Below are 24,355 nucleotides of genomic sequence, written 5' to 3' on the forward strand. Positions count from 1 at the left end.
CCCACCCCCACACTCCCTGCTCTGATTGGTCAGCTGACCCACCCACTCTGTTTGGATTGGTAAACCAAACCAAACTCTTCGGACTCCGCTCCAGCTCCACTCTAACTTGCTTTGTTTGAGGGCGTGCCAAACTAGCTGCTAGGCAGGCATTATGCAAATGTGTTACTTGGTGACATCACTACGTTACGGAAGAAAAGGCGGGACTTCAAGCGAGGCGTTTAAGGCAGTTCAGGAGCAGCGTTTCTGTGGGGTAGAGTAACTCCTGTTGGTGTGGACTTTGGACTTTGTAACTTTGCAGACTTTTTACATGCACAAAAAACTATATAACACACTAAAAGAAAAGGGGAAAAAGCACAAAAGCATCAAAGCTTCTTTAATTAGTGTGCTAGAGGTGCTGGTAGGTGGACTTTTTCCTCTCCAACCTTCCTGCTCAGTATGTGGGGGGGCTTTTATGTGTCTGTGCACAGGGACCCCTTGTCTTATATGCTCTCTCAAGATTAGAGCTTACAACATTACTTAGATCTCACATGACAATAGCAAAAATAATAAAACTAATGGTTACTAATACCAGTCACCAGCCCCGAGCTTTAATCACCTGCTGCAGGTCATATAAAGTGTTTGGTTTGGCAGGCAGGCAGTCAGCAGGCAGCTTGAACGCTGTAAATGACAGGGTGAGTGATTTCCTGTCTACATACGAGGGGGGCTGTTCATATTTACATTTCCTCACCACAGGCCTCGATAGCTATTGGTGGTTTATTGTTTGTGTGCTATTGAAGGTTGTGTGTGTGTGTGTGTGTGTGTGTGTGTGTGTGTGTGTGTGTGTGTGTGTGTGTGTGTGTGTGTGTGTGTGTGTGTGTGTGTGTGTGTGTGTGTGTGTGTGTGTGTGTGTGTGTGTGTGTGTGTGTGTGTGTTGCCACTGGAGACAAAGACAATGATTATTTCTGTCGAACCAATCTGTCCTGTAAGTGTTTAGGACCGTCTCTGGCTTCCTGCTCTCTTTTTTTTATGTTAACTTTTTTTGCTTTAGAGGATGTGGTTTCACCCAGTGTTATATTGCGTGCTAAGTAGCTCGGCTCCAGTTCCTCTATGTGGGACTTCCTACGTACATAAAGTCTCCACAGCACGTCTGCAACACCTTTTTGATCAGTTCTCAAAGTTGTGTGAAAAGCAGCTGATGAGGATCTGAATACATCTTCCATCACTAAAGACACCTGATTCTGTCAGTTGATTTAGAAGAAGTTTCATTCAGGTTTAAAAGTTGATTGCATGGTTTGCAAAACACAGAGCACTCATAACAGAACAGTTGTAATACTAGAAACTAAAACCCGGCGTGTGTGCCAGGGTTACTTCAGGTAGGCGTTAAACCACAGTGGTGCGCACACACCAGAGCTGTGAGGGGGGATAATGGGTTGTCTGGCACGCAAGTTAACCACAGCTGGCAGTGTTTATCGAGTGTAACACATGGGTGATGTACTGTACTATAAAGTAATAATGATACGATTAAAGCAACGACATCCTTGTTTGCTCATGGTAACATCAGGATGTTGGCTCTCTGGGTTGTGCTGCTTTGCTGAGTTAATGCAACACAGCAGAATCACATGAGGTTCAGGCAGTCCCTGTTTATTCTGTGCCTCGGTTGCTCACCAACTAAACTCATTGTGATCCAAATGTGATCTCTTTTGGTTTGAAATTAATATTTAACTGTCTCAGAAGTCTTTATCCTGCGGGTCAGGCTGGTGGACAATACAGGTTATCTGCGTCCATGCCCCTGACAGCTTCCTTCTTAGCATTCAAATGCTTTTACGCACAAGTGACCAAGGAGATGTTGGTGTGTGGGCAGTCCTTATCTGACTGCTCACCAGGAGGAGTAATGATAATATTGACATGCATTCCTGGAAAAATCTTAAAGTCTGAGCTTGTCTTTTACCGTACAGTACAGTAAGATGATTTCATAATGCTCCACGATAGCACCACAAAATCTACAGTAGCACAAACCGGTCCAACTCTCTTTCAGTGGAGTTTTCATGGACTTGGTGGAGTAGAAGCTCAGTGTTTCACCAGGAGGGGGGTCAAGCACGATGGAAAACAACCATTAGTGGTTGACATTGATGAAAGGTCATTGCTATCTCCGCCCTCAGCCCCCACAATCACCAAGGTGCAGCTCACTGGTTTTGACCTTTCCCTCATTAAGCTGAACCTTTATACACAACGGGTGGGAGTAGGTATCCTAGATACCGTTTTTATGACAACCCAAGGTTAGTTAGAGACGTTTGCATCTGTGCCGGGTTGCAGGTTTGGTTTGACTAATCAGGGGTTAGTAACTCCCCCCCACAGGTCCTGCTCAGCGTCATGTGTTCAAACCAGTCATCATGTCGTTACTGTGGACACCTTCTGGAACAAGTGACAAGATAACAGCAAAGGTGGACAAACCTGCTGGAGCCACATTTCTGTCTCACAGAAAGAGCTAAGTACAGTAAGTGTCAGGGCTGATAGCAGAGAAATATAAACATGTTTTTCCTAAAAACCCTCTTGTTTTTCATTAATTTAACACAGTGTTAAGTGTAGACTAAAAACAAGCACTCGTTCAGGAACTTTGTCTAAATGAAATGGTGTAAAATTGGCAACCAGAGATGCACCGAACCAACATCTTCAGTCCCGATACAGAGTACCGATCCGATACCAGTGTTTAATTAATAAACTGTATGCCTCACTGTGTGGACGTGACTGGGATCATTATATTATGTGTAAGACAACATCAGGCTTAACTTAAACATTGCTTTCCTAACATTGTAAAACAAAATGTAACAAATAAATACATTGATATAAATTTACTGAATTGTTGTTTATTATTAAAATAATAAATCGTTCACCAACAGGAATTACAATTCAGCTTTTTAATGCAGCAACGAATTGGTCAAAACTTAAACAGGAATTGAAATTACAGTATATAATGTATATGAACATAGAATTGAACTGAATAGGTCGGCCCCTTTGTCACCGATACCCAATCCAGCTATTTGAGTCAGTATCGGCCTGATATCCGATCAGGTAACGGTATTGGTGTATTGGCAACACTGGCAATTTTAAATCAAGAAATGTAAGAATAAGTAACCTAAACAACTCAATGCTTGAAAGCTGAAATATGTCAGTCTTTTTGCTGCTCCAACTTCAACAAGCCAAAGGTGATAGATGTTCTTATATTCATTTAAAGAAATTGTTGGACATTTTTCGAAATAACTTCATATTCTGGCTCTCATATTTGTGTGTGGTATCCTGAATATGAAGCTACGGCCAGCAGCCAGTTAGCGTAACTTAGCATAAAGATTAGAAACAGAGATTTAGGTAGCCTGGCTCTGTCTGAAAGTAACAAAATCCCTCTACCAGTATAGCTCTCATTTCATTGCTGAGTGCAGTAACTTCCTGGAGTCTTTTCATCACGTGTTTCCCCCTGTGTCCAGTCTTAATGCTATCGATCTTTTCATCTAACTGTCGGGACGAAAGTCACTAAGTGCATTTCCCAAGATGTTGAACTCATCCTTTAAGTTTGTTACACGCACACAAACACATTTGGGCTGTACAGCAGAAAAACTTAAATCCACCATATTGTTTGGTCATTTAAGTTTTTACTTGGCATCCTGATAATTCACTGGAAAAGTGAGTGAACGTTTCTGCTTCTAGCATCACTTTCTCACAACGTAAGCCTCTGACTATAAGAGTCTAATCCATTTTGGGTTGGTTGCATTGTCACTGAGGATGTGCATCAGTCAGCTGTCAGTGTGTGGCACAATGGGGCTCCGGCAGTCAGCCACTCGGCCTACATGTCACATCCTGTTTGATGATAAGACTCACCCGACCCCTAGTCTGGCACTGCGTGTGCACAGATAAACAAATGAGTTCAGAGGGATGGTGTCGCTTCTATACTTCTGCGGTGTTTCAAGGTCTGCTTTATAAGAAATACACTTATTTACATGCAGATATGGATGGAGGAAGTGAACCGGTCTAAAATAATTCTGCGTTTGAAGACTCAACAATGAGCTTTGAGAATCTATCGATCCCACGGGAATGGAAACCATGAAGACAGATGTTTCCTCTTTTTACTGATCCATTCAGCTCCTTCAGTTGAATATTTTGGTTATGACACGCAAACACATCAACGTAGACATCAGACAAATGAGGAAATGTCACATGCTTTTGGTTGTGATGAGTGATCGCCTGATGACCAGCTGTTGGAGTCATCTATGACCTACAGGCAGTGGGACCTGTTTCTGCTTGCATTATGGACACACTTTTTTATAGAGTTGTTTCGCAAATCTGTCATGATGAAATGACCTATGAGAACACTTTATCATCCCAACCGACTTCCCTTTAAAACTGCGAAATGTACAACCGCTCTGATCAGCATCAGCAGCCGCAGCATGTTTGGTTGCCCTGTGCTGTATTGTACCATTATGCAGGTTTGATCTGAATAATCTGAATCCTCTGTGAGCAAAACTGTCCTTGTTTAGTTGGAAAATTCACTGACAGTTGAATCAGATTTTCTGTGTAGGGACATTTAATTATGTGGCTTTACGTCCAAGCTCCTGCCTGTGTACGGTTTTGTTTCTGCAGGATGTGTTGCTTAACATTGATGTATAAACAGCCATGTTTCTCATCACCTCCGAGGCTGTCCAAATAAACACGCCGTCTCTAGGGAGAGACAGTAGGTAGAGGACTGGGTGTGACCGGTGTGTGAGCATTGCCTTCAGGGTTGAACAGGGATTTGCTTCAGAGCAGGTTTACTGTGCAGAGTGGTGTCAAAGGGCTGAGCTGTGGTAAATATGTGTTTGGTCTGCATGTAATGAGACGGTGCTCGTCAAAGTCAATATTTAGCATTCTCTCTTAGTGGTATTTGTGGTGTCTAATGTCTGCTGGAGGGGTTTTTAGAAATCTTTAAAGGTCACATATTGTAAAAAGTGAGATTTTAAAGTCTTTTTTTTAAATTATAAAGCAGGTTTAAGTGCTAAATAAATACTGTGAAAGTATCAAAACGCTCAATCCACGGAGAAATGCACAAAGCCCGTATTCAGAAACTGCGCGTTTGAAACAAGCTGTCAGGATTTCAGTAACTTTGTGATGTCACAACTTTACAATACTTAGACCATTTCACAGTTTTAAATGTAAACATTCTAAATGTGCCCCAGTTTATTTCCGGTTGCAGTCTATTGGTGCCTTCAAATGGGGTTGTATTTACATTGTTTACAAGAAGAGTCCATATCAACGCCCCCCTCTTGTGGTATTTACGACCTCGTCAGTGGAAAGTTTCTGAAAGCTCCAAGTTCACGAGTTGTGACATGTTTGTTGATGTTGTGAGAAAAGGCGGAGGCCATGGAAGTTAATTTTTCGGTGCATAATAAGTTAATATGTTGTAATTTTAGTTATATATTGTTTTGCTTCATAATTTTATAATAGATCTGAGGAAAATGTTGATATTCCCAACGACCTCATCTTTTTCCTCTGTCATTATGTCTTTGCATTTACTGCATTATGTTACCCGCTTGCTAGGTTGCTAAATTGTTAGCCTCTGTGGCTTCTAGACACCGAAAGTAATACTGCTGTTGTTTAGCAGCGGTGTTCTCACGACTTAACCACTTGAACACCAAGAATATCTTCCCATGCTGTAAACACAAGCTCACAAGTTTCATTTGAAGGCACCATATGTGAATGTCATCCGCTGACAGGAAGTAAAAATGGACCCAGGCTGTTGCCTAGCAACGCAGTTCCGTTGAAATGCACTAAAACGGAGCGTTTCAGACAGAGGCATACTATATACATATACTATATATATACTAGATACAGGCATATTTAGGCAGACAGTATGAGAAAAACATTTTTTTTTAACATTACAACATTTAAACATGTTCTAGTAGAAACATAAAACACAATCATGAATCTGAAAATGAGCATAAAATGGGACCTTTAAACCTTTAAGATTAAAACATTCATCTTAAACTAGTTTTCTATATGGTGCCACAGTTTCCTGTATTTTTTCCCAATATTAATCCTGTTGGTTGTGCATACCAGGAAATTAAAAAGGAGATGTTCCTTAATGTTATTTCTTCAGTCACACGATTCGTTTTGAGCCGAAGACAAACAGACACACTGTTGATTCAACTGCTGCTTCATGAAGAAATACGACTTCATGGACTTTGTCCCCTCCCCTCCCTGTCTGAACACTTTGTAATCTGCACAGTAAATAACCAAAGAGTCAAGTTCACACAACACTGAGAGGGAAAACTTTAAAAAAAAGCAAAGTGTGCTCCTGAATTATCACAACAAATGCATCTTTGAGGAAAATCCTTTCTGAGGGTCCTCTCTCATCTTTATCACTGCTGCTGCTGCTGTGGACCAATCAGGGCTCTCCTCTGTCAGACATGAACAGCCTGAGCACTCCCTCCTCCTCCTCCTCCTCCTCCTCCTCCTCCTCCTCTTCCTCTTCCTCTTCCTCCTCCTCCTCTTTTAGCCTAACACATTAAAACATAAAGACTCTCCACTCTCAGCTCACTCCCACATCTACAGCCTCCATCAGCGGTTCTTTCTCCTCTCTCTTGTGTGTGATTCATCCTGCAAACTGTGAGTTCACTTTCTTCCAGTCGACATACTGACATTGAATGCACCTTTTAGGGACTTTTCTGGACTTTGATTTAAGCCTTATGATTTTTTTTTTTTAAATGAATCGTGCAGGATTTGCTCAGCTCTCCTTCTTAACTGATTTAATAATGTTTTTTTGTTTTTATTACTCGTGTTGTAAAGTTTGGAAGTGATTTTCCAGATGTGGAAAGTCTCCGTTCATTTCTCTCCTCTGAGTCACAGCAGCCAGCGAAAGCTGCCCAAAAAAACAGAGGGAGCACAAAGGTTTCCATTTATTATGTAAACACAGGCTATTGCAAAAACATGCGATTGAGTGCAAAAACATAAATAGAGTGCAAAAACATGCGATTGAAGTGCAGGAAGTGATGATTTTCACGTTATGTAATGCTAAAAAAAATAAAAAAAGGGGTTGTGCATAGTGTAAATAAAATCCTACTTAATATGAAAGCATCATTGCTTCTGTTCTATTTTATTTTTTTAAAGATGCACTTCTCCTATTACATAGAGGAGAGAAACCTCCCATCAGCCCCTCCTCCAGTCTGACCAGTCAGCAGAAAGCAGCAGATTAGATGAAGTCACTCATCAGGGATGCTCTTCTCTTCCCAGCACCAGTCATCCCCACAGACCTGCAGTATTATTTCACACCGGTGTTATTATTATAACAGTGCTGCAGTAAACATCCATTGGATGCTAAGTGATTTCAATGTCTGTTCCATGATGCAGCATTTATTGATCAGCCTCTTACAGGAAGTCCACTGGGTGTTTTCTCTCTCTGTGCTGAAACCTGAGCCGCTCATTAAACACACAGCTGAGCAAACTCCACCATAATAATAATATGGCTCCTTCAGGTGGTGGTGGTGGTGGTGATGTTGTGTGACTGCTTGGATTATCTCTGGTTGGTGTAATCTTTAATTAAAATCTAAGTGTAAATAATACACCATGCACAATGAGCAGGTGTAGGGTGTAGTTTCAGTGGTGGATCAAAGTCTAGGGTGTCAAATCTGTGTCTGACAGAAGTGAGGAAGTGGACGTTGTGTCATCACAGTGGACGTCAGCCTCGCTGCAGCAATAATCCTGCTGCCACGCCGACTTGTAATCTGGCTCTTGTGTAATCGGGGAAAACGTAAAGCTGCATAATCTCTCACTCTCATCGTGATCTGAAGTTTATTGATTTTAAAGAGGACATATTATGTTCATTTTCAGGTGCATACTTGTATTTTGGATTTCTACTCGAACATGTTTACATGATTTAATGTTCAAAAACGCTTTATCTTTCTCATATTGGCTGCTCTGATTGGTCAGCCGGCCCACTCTGTTTTGATTGGTTAATTGAACCAAACTCTTCGGACTCCGCTCCGCTCTAACTAGTTTTATTTGAGGGCGTGCTAAACTAGCTGCTATGGTATTATGCAAATGTGTTACTTGATGACATCACCACGTTACGGAAAGAAAAGGCGGGACTTGACACGAGACGTTTCAGTCAGTTCAGGAGCAGTGTTTCTGTGGGGGAGAGTATCTCTCTTTGGTGTGGTCTTTGTAACTTTGCAGATCTTTTACATGCTCAAAAAACTATATAACACACTTAAGGAAAGGGAAAAAGCACAAAAGCTTAATACGTCCTGTTTAAATGTAACTTCCTTTGACTCCGGATGCCAGATTCAGTGATACTGAATAGTTCAGCAGTTAGTTTACAAGATTCATTTCTTGAAGCGGCCTGCAGTCATGCAGTAGTAACACAATAACATCAAGTTTTGTTTTCACTACATACTGTATATGCTATAAAAACACAAGATATGGGAGTTAATAAATTAGCTCATGTACGTCATGCTGTGTTGTACAGTTGTTATCTCTTTCCTGCTGGCAGAAGTATGATTTACAGGTTAAACATCTACTTATAATAGTTCAAAATTCCTGCATCAATCAGGTTTCCATTATTAAAAACCTACTTGAGTTCAGACAATGTTATGGGTTTTATAAGCTTTATTTTCAGAAGTGAAGAAATTATGAAAAGCTTCTCTCTATGACACTTGCATGACATTTTATACAGGACTTTTAAATGAATAGAATCCAAGAGGGTAAAGGACAAAGCAACTCTCAAAATCTCAACATTTTCATGAATATTCAGCCTTGTTTTAGGCTTTGCTGCGATGCGTTTTTGAGAATTTCCAGTGGATTTTACTGCCGCAACAAGTTGGAGAATTTCCCCAACCCATTTTATCCTTCAGATTATGTTAAAACTAAATACGGAGAAGAGTGTTTTTTCACCTGTCAGATTCAAATGTCAGATGCACGTCATGTAAGAAAATCACTCCAACGACTGCATGTGAACAATTGACTGATGTGACGGCAGCAATGCATGACTAAATACAGGTTTAAGAACTAGTTAATCTAGTTTAGTCTATACACTGAACGCCCAAATACGGTAAGAGGCCTCCTGTCAACTGAACACATAGCCTATATTTAAACCCGCTGTGGGTTAGTCTCTCTCAGCTGCTATCTGTACCTCTACAGGAGCATTCAAGAAACACATGATGACACCAAAAAATAACTTCCTCATATTTTCTTGATGTGTTCATTTCTTTGTCTTCCTCTGTGTCCTCAGGCTTGGTTTTGCAAGGCAAAACTATTAAAATCACTCCCTGTTTTTTCCTCCGTCTCTCTCTTGGCCTCCCGCATCTCCATATTTACTCTCTTCCTCCTCCCTCTTTCTCCATCTCCCTCTTCCTCTCAGAGCCATCATGGTTTCCCATAAGGAGTTCGTGGGTGCCGGAAAGCAGCCGGGGCTGCAGGTGTGGCGTATCGAGAACCTGGACCTGAAGCCGGTTCCCAAGGCGCTGCATGGCAGCTTCTTCACCGGGGACGCCTACCTGCTGCTCTTCACCACCGCGGCTCCTTCATACAACATACACATGTGGCTGGGTAAGACACATGGATACATATTGTGCACCTTCAGAACGGGGCATCATGTTACATATCTGTGTGCTGTTTATCTTGCTTTATAAAAAAGATGTTGTCATGCTGTTTTCACAACAGGAACACTGTTGCATTGCCTTTTTGAGAAATAATCACTAGCACACTAGGTAGCAGAAGCCATTTTACTGCAACGTGTTCCCAAAATGCAATCGCTTGGCCCCCCTGATTGTGTCTGACAATTGTGATTTTATAGTTTCACTACTTCCCTGATTGGTTAAATGATGCCCTGAAGCTTCTGCTTTGTATAATGTGAGCTCACCAAAGCAAATTGTTTAAATAACCATAATGTATTGAATCTTGAAGTGTGCAAAGGTACAGCATTGTAATCACTTCCTTCTTGAAATCAGTTACAAACTAAAGTAATATGTTAACAATTTAAAAAGGAACTGTCCCCAAAGCCATAAAGCATGCAAATACACTAAAAAAAGCTTGAGGTATTATGAGACTAACAGAGCGATAGACACTCATATGGTGTTACTACCCCATAGCTGAAGTGACTATAGATAAGATCAAGTATCTGATCTCACTGCTGAAACATCCTCTGCTCAGTGAGTCGCTGAAATCTTCTTCTCTAAAAGTCAGACAGACCGGCTTGTGAAATTCCTTCTCGCCACGCAGCTCTCTCTCTCTTCGCAGTCTGCTCTCCCAGAGCGAACAATGACATCAACAAATTTAAAATCCTAAATTGAAGGCAAAGTGTTCTCATGCTCTGTACATTGTCAGTTACATAACAATAACAGAGACTTAAACAAAACCGCTGCATAACTCTCTTCTGGAATATCCCCGGAGGCCACAAGAGACCAGTCCCTGCATGTTTGTTGTGTTCCCTGCCAACTCATCTCCTTCAGCGCCAGCGCACGTTTTAGTTCTGTCAGATGTTGAAGTAGTTAAATAACATGAGAACTTAATTAATCCCTCTGTCTAGGTCAATGTTAGTCATGTAGAATCATGGAATAGTTTTATCCCTGTTGTGTGCCATCTAACAGTAATAGCAGGATGCTAAGCGACGGCTCTGCTGCAAATGTGGTTGATGTGATTCAAAGCCTCCAGTCCTGACTCAGAGGTCCCATAAGGTCCCCGCTCAAAACTTAAGTGCTGCAGTTTTCTCTGCTAATGTAAAATAACCAAATGTTTTTGTGAGAAAACTCGACCCTTGAGCATCCATGTGATGCAATTAGAGTGTGAAAAGAACACGCAAAAAGACTAGTTTGACTACAAATGTCTCTTTCCCTTCAGGGGACGAGTGTTCGCAGGATGAGAGTGGAGCGGTTGCCATCTTTTCCACACAGCTGGATGACTTCCTGGGTGGCGGGCCTGTGCAGTACAGGGAGCTGCAGAACTGTGAATCCAACACCTTCCTGGGGTACTTCAAGTCAGGACTCAAGTACCAGGTGAGGATTCACTGTACGGCAGAGACAAGTTCAGACGGGTGGGGTTGCTTTCTGAATGAAAAGTGTCTCAAGTCTTATTTCTTTTGAAATACTTTACAGTTTTACCCATAGACTGTATATAAGAAGTGGACATAGTCATTTTGAAGCCTCGAGTTTGGCATTTGGCCGTTGCCATCTTGGTTTTTTGCAACCAGAAGTGATACGAGAGGGTGGAGCTAAGTAAGACCGAACGCCGAATAAGACATTTTCAGGCGACCAAAATGTTAATATTAACTTTCATGAACTGAAAACACACTGTGAAAGGGTTAAAGTTGTAAGATGAAAACAAGGACAACTCCCAGACCGGACAACGCCGTGGTAGCGACCTGTCAATCACAAGGTAGCCACGCCCTAAAGCATACCCTGCTTTATGGTCTATTTGACTCTAAATGGAGCCATAATTTACTAAATGCTGTATTGAAGAAGACTTGAAACTAGAAATTGAGACCATAAACTCATGTTTACGATGTTTACTGAGGTAATAAATCAAGTGAGAAGAAGGGTCATTTTCTCATAGACTTCTATAAAATCAGACTTCTTGTTGCAACCAGAGGAGTCGCCCCCTGCTGGCTGTTAGAGAGAATGCAAGTTTAAGGCACTTCAGCATTGGGCTTCACTTCTCAGACCCCGGAGATAGCCCAGTGGTTTTACCTCTTTAGGCCTATAAAAATGATTCAAAGAAAAGTGTTTGTGAACTGCTCAGAATTCATACAGATGCCCCATGTGGTCTAGAGCTGCAACAATTAATCGACTTCTTGTCAACTATTAAATTAATCGTCAATTATTTTGATAATTGTTGTGAGGAATTCTTTAAGAAAAAATAATCAAATTCTCTGATTCAGCTTCTTAAATGTGAATATTTTCTGGTTTCTTTACTCCTCTATGACAGTAAACTGAATATCTTTGAGTTGTGGACAAAACAAGACATTTGAGGACGTCATCTTGGGCTTTGGGAAACACTGATCAACATTTTTCACCATTTTATCGACCAAACAACTAATCGATTAATCGGAAAAATAATAGAAGGATTAACAACAATGAAAATAATCGTTAGTTGCAGCCCCTATAGAGTGGTCACAAGTACTGTAGACATTGCTGTGTATTAAAGATTTACAATAAAAAAGGGTTGCACCATTGCTCTAGGTTAATGACTGCATAAATAAGTCAACTTTAAAGCAATGTTTCTATGGTGTTTTCAGTCTGCAGTTTAAAAACACACGCTATAAAATATAAAGTGAGCAATAAAGAGGTTACAGTATAATTTCTTACAGCATAAACAGTGAAAGTTATGATGATAAAATAAACAACAAAAATCTGTCTCAGGACTCTCTGGCCTAAATATACCCACAGAGGGTTTAATGATTGTCAGCATCCCATGAACTTTGTCAAACAGTGAAGCTGATGAGTCTGAAGTTCAGAGGAAACACAACATTAACGTTTCTCTCTCTCTCTCTCTCTCTCTCTCTCTCTCACCTTCTCACCTAGTTAAGAAAGGATCTCTTGTGGTATCAAATCAGAAACTTGTGCATTCCTTCTTGGACCATTTTATGTTACCTTGAAAGAGAATACACCATGCATTTAACGGCACATATACAGTACAACGTAGTCTGTGAATGGAATCACAGCATATATATATATATATATATATATATGCCAGGCAGGGTGTGTCCGCCCGGCTGACTGACTGTCACCGAGGCAACCACCCTGTTCAAAGGAGGACATTTTTGAAAGACAAGCGAGGCCACTTTTTTAACCAGCCATCTGTTTCCCATTGCCATGAAAACCATCCAAACCTCCTTCTGGCTCTAGTTGGATATAATTAGCCCAAAGTCTTGTTTACTGCTTTTTGCAAATGCTGGGAGGATGGAAAACTCTGCTCTGCATATGTGCAGAAACAAAGTTCAGACACACTCACACAGTGTTCTTCAGAAAGAGAGCGAGACACAGAACCAAACCTCATTATCTCTTCATAGTTTTGGTAACTCCACTGTTAGGAAACAATCCTGCTATTAGAATAAACAGAGCCCGGCATTGTTGCCATGGAAAGTTTTACTGCCTCTCTCTTGAGAAAGATGAACAGCGTGACTGTGGTTTCCATTTTGAGGAACCCACTCCTCCAAATGCTAACAAGACTCTGTGCTCTTTGTGGGTAAATGCTAAGCCCTCAACAGACATTTTAAAAACAACGTCCCTCTTTGTATTTGTACATTTCTACATGTTAAAAACAAACTATCAAAGCAGTCACATTGCTTTTTCTCCAATGTGTCTGTTGCTCATTTGCAGTGATTCATTTGCATGCCTTGTAAATACCTGTTTTGTTTAATGGCTTCAATAAGGACGGCACATTACGAGACAATCCTGCCTCCCAGGTACACCACTGTTTCACAGAACAGACATGATCCTCCTCTCCAGAAGCAGGCATCATGTTACTTTCATTTCCCCCCCCATTCGATAAGGTTTATTAGCTTTGTTAGCTGTGATTTATAGCACATGGTAATCTCATTATTTGGCAGCACAATTTACAGCCCTTTTGCCTATTGAGGTTTTTTACGGTGTTGTGTTGAACTCATTTTACCCTCACTGTGCAGTAAATGTTGAGCTCTTATGAAATCATCTGTCTCCTCACATCCTGCCTCAGACTCCTTATTTGGTACATGTGGTGGTTGTAAACCAAAATTGTGCACATGATGTAAGATTTGAGCCGTTTTCTTCCGTTAACTGTGTTTATGTACACATGTCAAATGTAGTTGAGGTTTTAGGAAAGTTTTCCCTTTATATAACCTCACTGAAATTGTTATTTTTCTCTCACAGCGAGGGGGCGTGGCCTCAGGTTTCCAGCATGTGGTGACCAACGACATGAACGTGAAGCGCCTGCTGCACATCAAGGGTCGGAGGGCCATCAGAGCAACAGAGGTGGATATGTCCTGGGCCAGCTTCAACAAGGGAGACTGCTTCATTGTTGACCTGGGCAAGGTGAGCTGGGTTTTATCTATCTATCTATCTATCTATATATCTATCTATCTATCTATCTATCCATTTATCTATCTATCTATCTATCTATCTATCTATCTATCTATCTATCTATCTATCTATCTATCTATCTATCTATCTATCTATCTATCTATCTATCTATCTATCCATCCATCCATCCATCCATCCATCCATCCATCCATCCATCCATCCATCCATCCATCTATCTATCTATCTATATACTTATTGTGTCTGTCATAGTAGTAATGACATAGCTCACGTACTATACTTTCATATATCTGCACTGTAATACATTTGTTTACTCTGAAAGTCTTGCAACTTGATTCTTACAGTTTTTCTCAATCGCTTTGTCTAATTTTTTGAAGTGTAATTGTCACAACTGTTTTATTGGACATCACAAATCTACTGCATGTCTGCAAAATGTAGTAACTCACCCAAAACATTTCATTCATGCTTCAAAACCTAGTTATTGTTTCAGTAAATTGGCCACCAAAATGAAAAGTAGTTTTGTCATCGTGTGAGCCGTACTGGTCAAAATGTTAACGTGTTTTTTTCACCACGGCAGTCAACCCTGAAATGTTTCTTATATGCAAATCTTCGTTTTGTTCTAGTTTTTTGTTGACACTGACACTTCGTCATTAAAACAAATCAAGTTGGTTTGTCTGCCCTGAAAACAGATGCATCAGTTGCTCTTCTCTTGAATATGAAGTTCTGAGAGTATTAAACCAAACTTGCTGTTACCGAAACTGAAATCTAAATCTATTAAGGATAATAACTTTATCATCCATGTCCTGTCTTTTTTCCTCTCCTGCAGGACGTCTATCAGTGGTGCGGCAGCGAGTGTAACCGCTTCGAGAGGCTGAAGGCCTCCGGTGTCGGCATCGACATCAGAGATAATGAGAGAAACGGCAGAGCCAAACTGCACATGGTGGAGGAGGGGGAAGAGCCGGCGGCAATCATAGAGGTGACACACACAATTTCACGTCCACACACACACATTCCTCTCCTGGTGAATCTCAGCCACACACACACACCGAAGCTTTCACCCCAAAGGTTATCACTTCTCGTGAGCAGAAGCTATAAGTGTTTTTGATGTGTTTAGTCAGCGTGGGAACGAGTGGACACAATGCTGTCCTTTGTAATGCGCTGCTCATATGCCAACTGTGTGCCAAGGCGGCATTGTAAACACTTCCTTTACAACAAGAGAGGAGGGTAAACTCCACAGAGGCCTAAAGAGAGAGAGAGAGAGAGAGAGAGAGAGGAGGGGAGTGGTTCACAGAATATACTTTAAATTCAACAACATCTTTTTTTAATCTGAGAAAAAGTTATAGAACCTGGTCTACAAAACAAATCACTATCCGACAATTTGTCGTGTCTTTGTCTGCGTATAAAAACATTTTGTTGTTTCTTGGAGCACAAGTGATAATTAGGAGACATAAAGAGGAGAACAATGATCCATTCCTGTGGTTGTGTAGGCTCTGGGACCCAAACCCACCATCGCACCCTCGACTCCAGATGATGAAAAGGTGGACACCTCCAACAGGAAGAAGGGTGCCCTCTACATGGTGAGTGACGTAAGTGACAGCCAGTTATATTACACTCATTTACTGCATTATATATACTGTATATATACAGTATATATAATGTGTATATATATATCTATATATATATAATTTATATATATAAATATATATATATATGCATGAGAGAGAAAGAGAGAGAGAGAGAGACTTTGATTTCTGGGTGGCAAATAAGATTGTATAACTCACACTGTGAAAGGATGTTTCACTAAAGTGGGATTTGAAATATAATCTGATAATTGTGGAAAGATTGTGCTGCATTCTCGTGGTGCTGATTTGAAGAACAAAACTTGACAATGATAGCTGGGATCAAGTCCAAATGAATTGCAAAGATGTCTGCATATTTGAATTATTTATTGCTTTATGAGTCACTGAGCATGACTTTCTAAAATCAAGTTTGAGGACTGCATAACATAAATATGTATGTAGCTCATATGATAAAACTACACCAGTCATTCCCAAAGACTGGGTCGGGACCCGCAGGTGGGTCGCAGGAGATTTTTATCAGGGTCGCCAAGTACATTTGCAGAATTTCTCCTGTAATTTTTTAATTTAACATTTATATGTGTAGTACACCTTTGAGCCACATGAGGGACCTCGAATGTTCGTATTGTTCTGATAATTGTAGCCTCATTATAGCATTGAATGTATAAAAAAAGCTAGCGTACATTCTGTTTGTTTTACTGATGAGAGGGAAAAAAACTGTTAACTCTTATTCTCATTTATAAAGTATTTAACATGTGTATATATTTTCAATAACACATGCATAAAACAAAGTTGGGATTTATCAAACGTATATCTCTTCGAAATGACTGGTTTACCTATTCAAGATAATATAAGGTGATGCGGAAATGGCGGTAAAAATGGTTCATTTACGCACAAATTTGCTCACGATTTAAAGATAAACGCCTGTTGTGAATTGGGTCACAATGGTTTGTCATTTTTATAAAGTGGGTCCCCAGAAAAAATGTTTTGGAAACACATGTCTACATTCTACAACAACAAAATAGGACCTTAAAAATATGCATTTCCGAAAAAATAAGTTTGAATATTGTAACAAATGAAGATGTTTTGAGGCTGTTGAAGAACTGACACTTTGAGAACCGAGCTGGTAGCTGATGCTGTCCCTCTACGTCGTAGATCTCTGATGCCTCTGGCGCCATGAAGGTGTCGTCCGTGGCTCCGTCCAGTCCCTTCAAACAGGCCATGTTGTCTCCCGAGGAGTGCTACATCCTGGACAACGGGGTGGACAAGAACATCTTTGTTTGGAAAGGTGACGACAGCATTACAGACTCAATGACACGGCAGAAAATGAGCAGTAGCGTTTTTCGCTGTCCTCACCACTGTTGTTTTCTGCAGAAATTCTACTTGAAAAACAATATTCACTAGGTAGTTTATTACATAGATTCTCTCTCTTAAAGGGAGAGTCAACTTGCACCATGTTTTTGAGAATTATGACCTTCTCATCGTGTCGTGTCTTATCTGACTCCAACCAGGTCCCAAGGCCAACATGGCAGAGCGTAAAGCAGCCATGTCAGCGGGCCAGCAGTTCATCAAAGACAAGGGATACTCCAATAAGACACAGGTAAACGCTGACATCTGCATAAACACTCAAAAAAACAAAAAGCATCTTGTTTTCACGTAATTAGCAGACATTTTTAAAAAACCCTCTTTGACCTCTTTCCCTTACAGATCCAAGTACTTCCTGCGGGAGCTGAGACGACCATGTTTAAGCAGTTCTTCAGTGACTGGAGGGACAAAGACCAGACCACAGGCCCCAGTAAGGCCTACACCATCGGCAGCATAGCCAGAGTGGAGCAGGTGCCCTTCGATGCCGGCTCCCTGCACTCCAACAAGGCCATGGCAGCCCAGCACGGCATGGTGGATGATGGCCAGGGCAAGGTCCAGGTACGAGTGTGTTTAAAAAAAAAGAAGGAAAAAAAGACTTAGATAAAAGTAGTGTGGTGAGGTTGGGAAAAACAGTTTGTGGTCTGGCTTTCAGATTTGGCGTGTTGAGGGTGACAAGGTGCCCGTGGATCCTTCCAACTACGGTCACTTCTACGGTGGAGACTGTTACCTCATCCTCTACAGCTACAGACTGGGAGGCCGCGAGCAACACATCATTTACACCTGGTGGGTAAAATGAAAAAAGATCCATATAAACACGTATAATTTGTGTAATAGAGTATGACACATTACCCCACCCAGTCTATAACCACACACACACACACCAGTAAATTACTGACCTGATTGTACTCAGACTGTGTGTGTTACTGTGTCAGGCAGGGGCTGAAGTGCACACAGGATGAACTGGCAGCTTCGGCGTTCCTCACAGTGAAGCTGGATGACTCAATGGGAGGATCCCCGGTTCAGGTTAGAGTTTAACACACCGCTCACCTCTACAGCACATGTAAAAACACGTTCTCATTCTGAACAGTCCCATAGTAATCCCCAATATGACAAAATAAACACCAGACTTAGCTGTGACTCAAGGGTGTTAAAGGAATAATAAAAGTGATGCATTTAGTGTCAGCAGTAATTATGTTAGCAGTTTTTTTTTTTCTAGAAGCTGACATGAATAGACAAAGGTACAGTTGCTCAACTTCTCTGAATATAACAAGAAGATTGTGGAAGTTGAGTAAGAAGTTACAGCCACTAACATATAATGTTTACCTTCTTATTAATTAGCTCATTAAACTTTGTACAGAACTTGTACATAGTTGTTTTATAGTATAGTTTATAGTTTAACCTGTCTCCCTCACCATAACAGCGCTGTGGAAAAACTAACTTTTAGGGCTAATGAGGGTTCAGCTTCTCAAATCTATTAAACCAAATTATTACGGAGGATAGAGTACAACTGACCAAGATCAACAATCACAGTAATAACTTCACTCTTCTACCATGACAAACAACCAACCAGCAGAGGGCAGTGTCGCTGTATTGTTCATATTTTGATACTCAAACTAGTGCACTTCTACTGTATACATACCACACAATCATTTCAGGATTTACAACATCTTCATAGTCATAACAACAGTCAAGTGCTGCCACATCACCTACTAAAATATGTGTACTAAAAAAATTTTTATTATATATTTTATTGTTGATACTCTCCTACGATGGAGTATTAGGGCGACATTGAGAAAAAAAATAACAATTTAGATTTTGAGAATAAAGTCATAAGTTTAAGAGAAAAAAGTCGTAGTAATATGAGAATAAAGTCATAAGTTTACAAGGAAAAAAACTCATAATATTATGAGAATAAAATCAGAAGTTTAGTTAAGTAAAGTTATGACGTTATTCTCGTAATATTCCGATTTTTTTCTTTTTTTTTTTTAAAATAGTATGACTTTATTCTCATTAAATCACAACTTTTTACTCATAATATTATGACTTTATTCTCGAAATCTCCGATTATTTTTTTCCCTCAATGTGGCCCTAATACTCCGTCGTACTATCCCAGTGATGTAGGCATCAAAACATAGTCTTGACCCTTGGTCAGTGATTATTAAAAGGCAAAGCCTCGCCGATTATGACGACATCAAACAGTTTCAGACATGTCTTATTTTATAAATTTATTTCCTTAAAATAGCGTAAAGGTGGTTTTGTATATTAGTCCATTTCCTACAAAGTACATGTAGTTGAAATCACAGGTAGCGTTTGTGGACCAACGGCTGTGCTTGAGAGAAATTGAATGCACTTGATTGATTTCTGTATTTCTTTATGTGTATGATACTGTATGGAAAGTTGTGTAATGCATCACAGTCATCAAGTCTGCATTACTTTATGTCAATTTTTGATATAAGTGTTTACTTTAACTGCATTAGCTTGCAGACAGTGATAATGTTGCATTGACAAAACTTCACGCTAATTTCAGATTACACAGAAATGAATGGAAACCAAAGGCTGCTGAAAAGGAAGCAAATGCATTCAATAATAGTCAGCAAAAAAATGTAAAGTATACATTTGTAAACATATTGGCCTGGTCCTTTAAATCTTCATATATGCTTCCTGTTAGTTAGACATACAGACTGTTGATATTACTGGATATGCTGAAATACAATATTTCTATTCAACCTTCATGGTGAATGATTTTTATCATCCCTAGGTGAGAGTGACTCAGGGCCAGGAGCCTCCACACCTGATGAGCCTGTTCCAGGGCAAACCCATGATCATCCACATCGGGGGAACGTCACGCAAAGGTGGACAGTCGCAAACTGGCAACACTCGCCTCTTCCACATCCGCCAGAGCTCATCCGGCGCCACCCGGGCCGTGGAGGTTAGCCGTCTGCCAGGCAGCACATGAAGACGTTGTGTTGTTGTCACATCCTCGATTTTCCACCTCTTACCTGTCTACATGCGTCTCCCTCAGGTCGAGGTCTCTGCGTCCAGTCTGAACACCAACGACGTGTTTGTCCTGAAGTCCCAGAGCGCCTTGTATGTGTGGCGGGGCGTGGGTGCCAGTGACGAGGAGATGGAGGCTGCCAAGCATGTGGTGGTCAGCCTGGGTGGCAGTCCCAGCCAGGTGGCAGAGGGCAAGGAGCCAGGTGGGTGTCCTCTGAGGACCAATATATTGTATGTTATAAGAGGTTGTTACTTAATACTTATCCCCCATTAAAATAAACTGGGGGATGATCGGTCAGGATGCCTTTTGCTTTATTTATCTGCTCTACGAGGATACTTTAGGGCGTCTGATTTTGACAATTACGGAGGGAGGATGCATCATCATTATACTCAGTAGTCTAATGGCTTTGCAGTATTTTAAAGTCAAAAGTTATATGTAAATCAATTATAACCAATGGAAAACCTCAGGGTCTGAAAAGTGAAGCCAATGCAGAAGTGCCTTAACCTTACATTCTTTCTAATAGCCAGCAGGGGGCGACTCCTCTGGTTGCAAAAAGAAGTCTGATTGTGTAGAAGTCTATGAGAAAATGAGCCTACTTCTCACTTGATTTATTACCTCAGTAAACGTTGTAAATATAAGTTTATGTTCTCAATCGCTAGTTTCAAGTCTTCTTCAATACAGCATGATGTTCATTTAGTAAATTATGGTCCCATTTAGAGTCAAATAGACCATAAAGCAGGATATACTTTGGGGCGTGGCTACCTTGTGATTGACAGGTCGCTACCATGGCGTTGTCCGGTCTGGGAGTTGTCCCTGTTTTCGACTTCACAGTGTGTATTCAGTTCATTAAAGTTAATTATTACCTTTTTTGGTTGCCTAGAAATTACTTTATTCAGCGTTCGGTTGTACTTATGCTGCGTTCCATATATCTCGGAAATCAGATGTTGCAACTGGGAATGACGTCACACCAGAGTTGACGGCATTCTAGTACAACACGTCAGAAAATTTAATGGGGTTTGCTCGCGCCAGGTTAGCCATTATTAGCAATACTAGTTGATTATAATGCATTACGCCGGTATTTTGCGCATACAAACACCGTTGCAACAAGTCCACAGAAAGAAGTACTGTGTGTACGACTGATTTAATGAGACACAAATAAGACAGAAGTGCTAATAAACAGTATTTACTACAACTGTTTTTACTGTTGATGCACGGCGCAACCATGTTGGATATTGAGGTCGGGGTGAGGTTCGTCCGACTTTCCGAGTTGGAAATCCGACTTCAGGGGGGCGTTCCAGTGGAAATTCCCGACTGGGAACTTGGAAATTCTGACTTCCCAGTTCAAATGGAACACAACATTAGCTCCTCCGTCACTTCTGGTTGCAAAAAACCCAGATGGCGACAGTCCACAAACCAATGGGTGACGTCATGGTAACTATTTCCACTTCTTATATACAGTCTATACTTTATCTAAGTCGTTGGTCTACTTGTTCACATAAAAGCAGCTCAACTCTGTTTTGTTGTTAAAAAATGTCCTAATGAAGTATTAGACTTGAAAGGTCCTAACTGCGTCTGAGTCATGCGTCTAAAAATCACTGACTGGCCCAAAAAGCAGCGGCGTCATTCTTCGGGGGAGGACGTGATTCACTTCCTGTTCCAACAAAAGAAAAAACACCAAATATAGGACAAACTAATTGGAGCTGATGGATATTGTATTTTCTTCTCTCCCAGCTGATTTCTGGTCTGCTCTCGGTGGCAAGAAGGCTTATCAGACCTCCAAGAGTCTGCAGAACACGGTCAAACCCCCACGTCTGTTCGGCTGCTCCAACAAAACTGGAAGACTAAGTGTGAGTGAAATGAAAGAGCACAATTTGTTTTTGTTATTACAGAAAGATGTAGAACATTTTATTTGGTTTACCTTGTCAACACAGTCATCTTAATATTGTGTAAATCTACAGTCTGAGTTTTTTTCTGCTGTGTCCATCAGGTTGAAGAAGTACCAGGGGACTTCACTCAGGCAGAACTGGCCACTGATGATGTCATGCTCCTGGATACCTGGGACCAGGTAAGATGAGCTCTTTATCATCACCATTAGAGACTCCACACATTACATGGAGGCATACATACTCTTAAAACTCTGCGTAGCTGGAGACTATTTGAGTGACTGAGTGTGTTTCTCTTCCCTGTAGATCTTCCTTTGGGTCGGCAACGAGGCTAATAAAGAGGAAAAGACCGGAGCTCCCAAAATAGGTTTGTAGCATGAACCCTAAAGGAAGAAACAAATGTTCCACACAGATCATACGTGTCTTACGTCAGATACTTGCTTCCAGAAAGCACTGTAGACTCGAGGTTTAATTAAAGGGTAACACTTCATTTTACAGGTCCGCAAATTTCATAGTAACCTATTTGAAATTTATTTGGAACTACTGCCAAATCATCCCAATATTTACCTCAAAATGTATCGAAAATTACTTTATTATAAACATTATTTAATAATTGTATGCTGAAATAGCATATAATGGTTAAAATAGGGTCCTTAGGCTTGAGAAGCGGCTGTTCGCTGCTCTTCATCGGAGGTGGAAAACCTAAACTAATAGAAGACACTTCTGATCAGGCACAAATCTCACCATTGTGTGACTTATTGTCTACACAACCTGGTAGCTAATGTCATGATTCAGGGAAATAGCGGAATATAATTATTAAATAATGTTTATAATAGATATAAAATAATAATAATAATAAAAGTCCAGAGTCAAGTCCCAAGTCAAGACAGCAAAACAAAGTCATTTTTGATCAATTTTGAGGTAAATATTGGGGTAATTTGGCAGTAATTCCAAAGAAATTTCAAATAGGTTACTTGCTAATTATCACCTAATTACCATGAAATTTGCGGACATGTAAAATGATGTGTTACCACAAATTATTCTTAAACACAAACATGGCACATTGATTTTATGGAAAGTAGAACAATCCTTTTAAATTAGTATTATAATTAAGTGTGACTTATAAACAATGAGCTCACCTCCAATAAGTATTACATTTTTAAATTAGATTTGTGAAAGAGACAGACAGGAAAGGCAGGGGAGAGGGGGGGGGGGGGGGGGGGAGACATGCAATTATATATTATTTCAGCATATATATATTAAATAATGTTTATAATAAAGTAATTTTCGATAATTTTTTAGGTAAATATTGGGGTAATTTGTCAGTAATTCCAAAGAAATTTCAAATAAGTTACTTGCTAATTATCACCTAATTACCCTGAAACCTGTAAAATGAAGTTTATCTATATTTTTATAATAACAATGGAAAAAAAAAAGTATAATTTGAAAGGTGTCGCTCATAGTGACGAACTCACAGAGAATCTCCTGACTGTAGTTCTCCTCAGCTCTGCGGAGCTTTTTAGCGTCTTTGGACTAATTCATATCTGTATTAATCTGTATTTAAAGTCTGCAAAGTTTTGCTGTTAGACTTTTACATATTCTCACTTTCTGTCTCCGTGTCTATCCTTCCTTATATCTACTTCTTGTCGCGCAGCAAAAGAATATGTGGACTCTGACCCGTCTGGTCGCAGTGGACTGCCCATCACCACCATCAAACAGGGAGCAGAGCCTCCGACCTTCACTGGCTGGTTCCAGGCCTGGGATCCCAAGATGTGGGAGGTGGATCCAATGGACAGAATCCGTGCCCGTTTCAGCTAAAGGCTCTCTCTCTACCAGTCTGACTCCTTAGCTGTCCTGCTATTGCCTATTTTTGTTTATCTTAACTCCAGTTCCTAAGTGCCAAAACCAACGTTCTCACTGTTTTATCAGGTTGAATGGCTGCCTCAAGCCTCACGGTATGCAGCACATCAGACTTTATAAACAGGAATGCATCACATCAGTGGTCAGATGACTTCCTGTAGTCTTTAATTGATAGAAGTGGTTTATTGATCTGTTGCATCCAACAGCTTGTCGCCTTCACGTCTTTCTCTATAAGCCCCTAATATGAATAGAAAAAATAGGAAATTAAGCCATTTTAGACATATCCTGTGTTCCTCTCTGCACCATCATGCTTTTCCTTTCTGTCTGTTTTCACAGTCTTCATAATGCCAGACAGAACTAGTTTACTCCATTGCTATGCTGTGTCTACATGGGTTTTGTTTTAGGAATATTGTACACTGACTAGACGATGCATGCTGCATTTTTTTTATCATATTCTTTGCTTGTGAATTTTAAAAGGTGTACAGCGGTATGTATGTGTGTCCGTTTGTTTTTATTACTTGGCCCTGAAATGCTCAAATGGATGGCTTTTAAATAAAACTCCCAGTATTTCAAACCTGTGTTTTCTATTTGAACGTTTTTCAAGGCTAAAATATCTAATTAATCCTATGAAATGTCCACATTCTGCACTTCCTCCAGCATTTATAA

The 24,355-nt window shown here is 40.4% G+C and overlaps 1 protein-coding gene across 2 annotated transcripts; it reads left to right on the forward strand.

Annotated features, from left to right (window-relative positions):
* Nucleotides 1–6,475: 6,475 nt before the first annotated feature.
* scinlb (scinderin like b) lies at nucleotides 6,476–24,263 on the forward strand. 2 transcript variants are annotated; one of them, XM_074650781.1, is made up of 17 exons: nucleotides 6,476–6,609; nucleotides 9,359–9,546; nucleotides 10,837–10,991; nucleotides 13,842–14,003; nucleotides 14,836–14,985; nucleotides 15,497–15,595; nucleotides 16,742–16,874; nucleotides 17,098–17,186; nucleotides 17,294–17,509; nucleotides 17,604–17,734; nucleotides 17,884–17,974; nucleotides 19,710–19,880; nucleotides 19,974–20,148; nucleotides 21,678–21,793; nucleotides 21,934–22,011; nucleotides 22,136–22,196; nucleotides 23,484–24,263. In XM_074650781.1, exons 2-17 carry the CDS (start codon nucleotides 9,366–9,368, stop codon nucleotides 23,645–23,647), a joined length of 2,172 nt encoding a protein of 723 aa, XP_074506882.1. In that variant the 5' UTR covers nucleotides 6,476–6,609; nucleotides 9,359–9,365; the 3' UTR covers nucleotides 23,648–24,263. The 2 variants fall into 2 exon arrangements, with proteins under 2 accessions (XP_074506882.1, XP_074506883.1); XM_074650782.1 differs by having other exon boundaries at nucleotides 15,497–15,586.
* The last annotated feature ends 92 nt before the right edge of the window (nucleotides 24,264–24,355 follow it).

Source organism: Sebastes fasciatus, chromosome 11 (genome assembly GCF_043250625.1).
Source record: "Sebastes fasciatus isolate fSebFas1 chromosome 11, fSebFas1.pri, whole genome shotgun sequence".
NCBI lineage: Eukaryota > Metazoa > Chordata > Actinopteri > Perciformes > Sebastidae > Sebastes > Sebastes fasciatus.

What these genes read in the sequence shown, in the direction of transcription:
- scinlb (XM_074650781.1), top strand. Translation starts at nt 9,366, where the DNA reads ATGGTTTCCCATAAGGAGTTCGTGGGTGCCGGAAAGCAGCCGGGGCTG. An exon ending in TCATTGTTGACCTGGGCAAG is followed by an intron (nt 14,004 to 14,835) that starts GTGAGCTGGGTT and finishes CCTCTCCTGCAG; the next exon opens with GACGTCTATCAGTGGTGCGG. An exon ending in TGGGAGGATCCCCGGTTCAG is followed by an intron (nt 17,975 to 19,709) that starts GTTAGAGTTTAA and finishes TATCATCCCTAG; the next exon opens with GTGAGAGTGACTCAGGGCCA.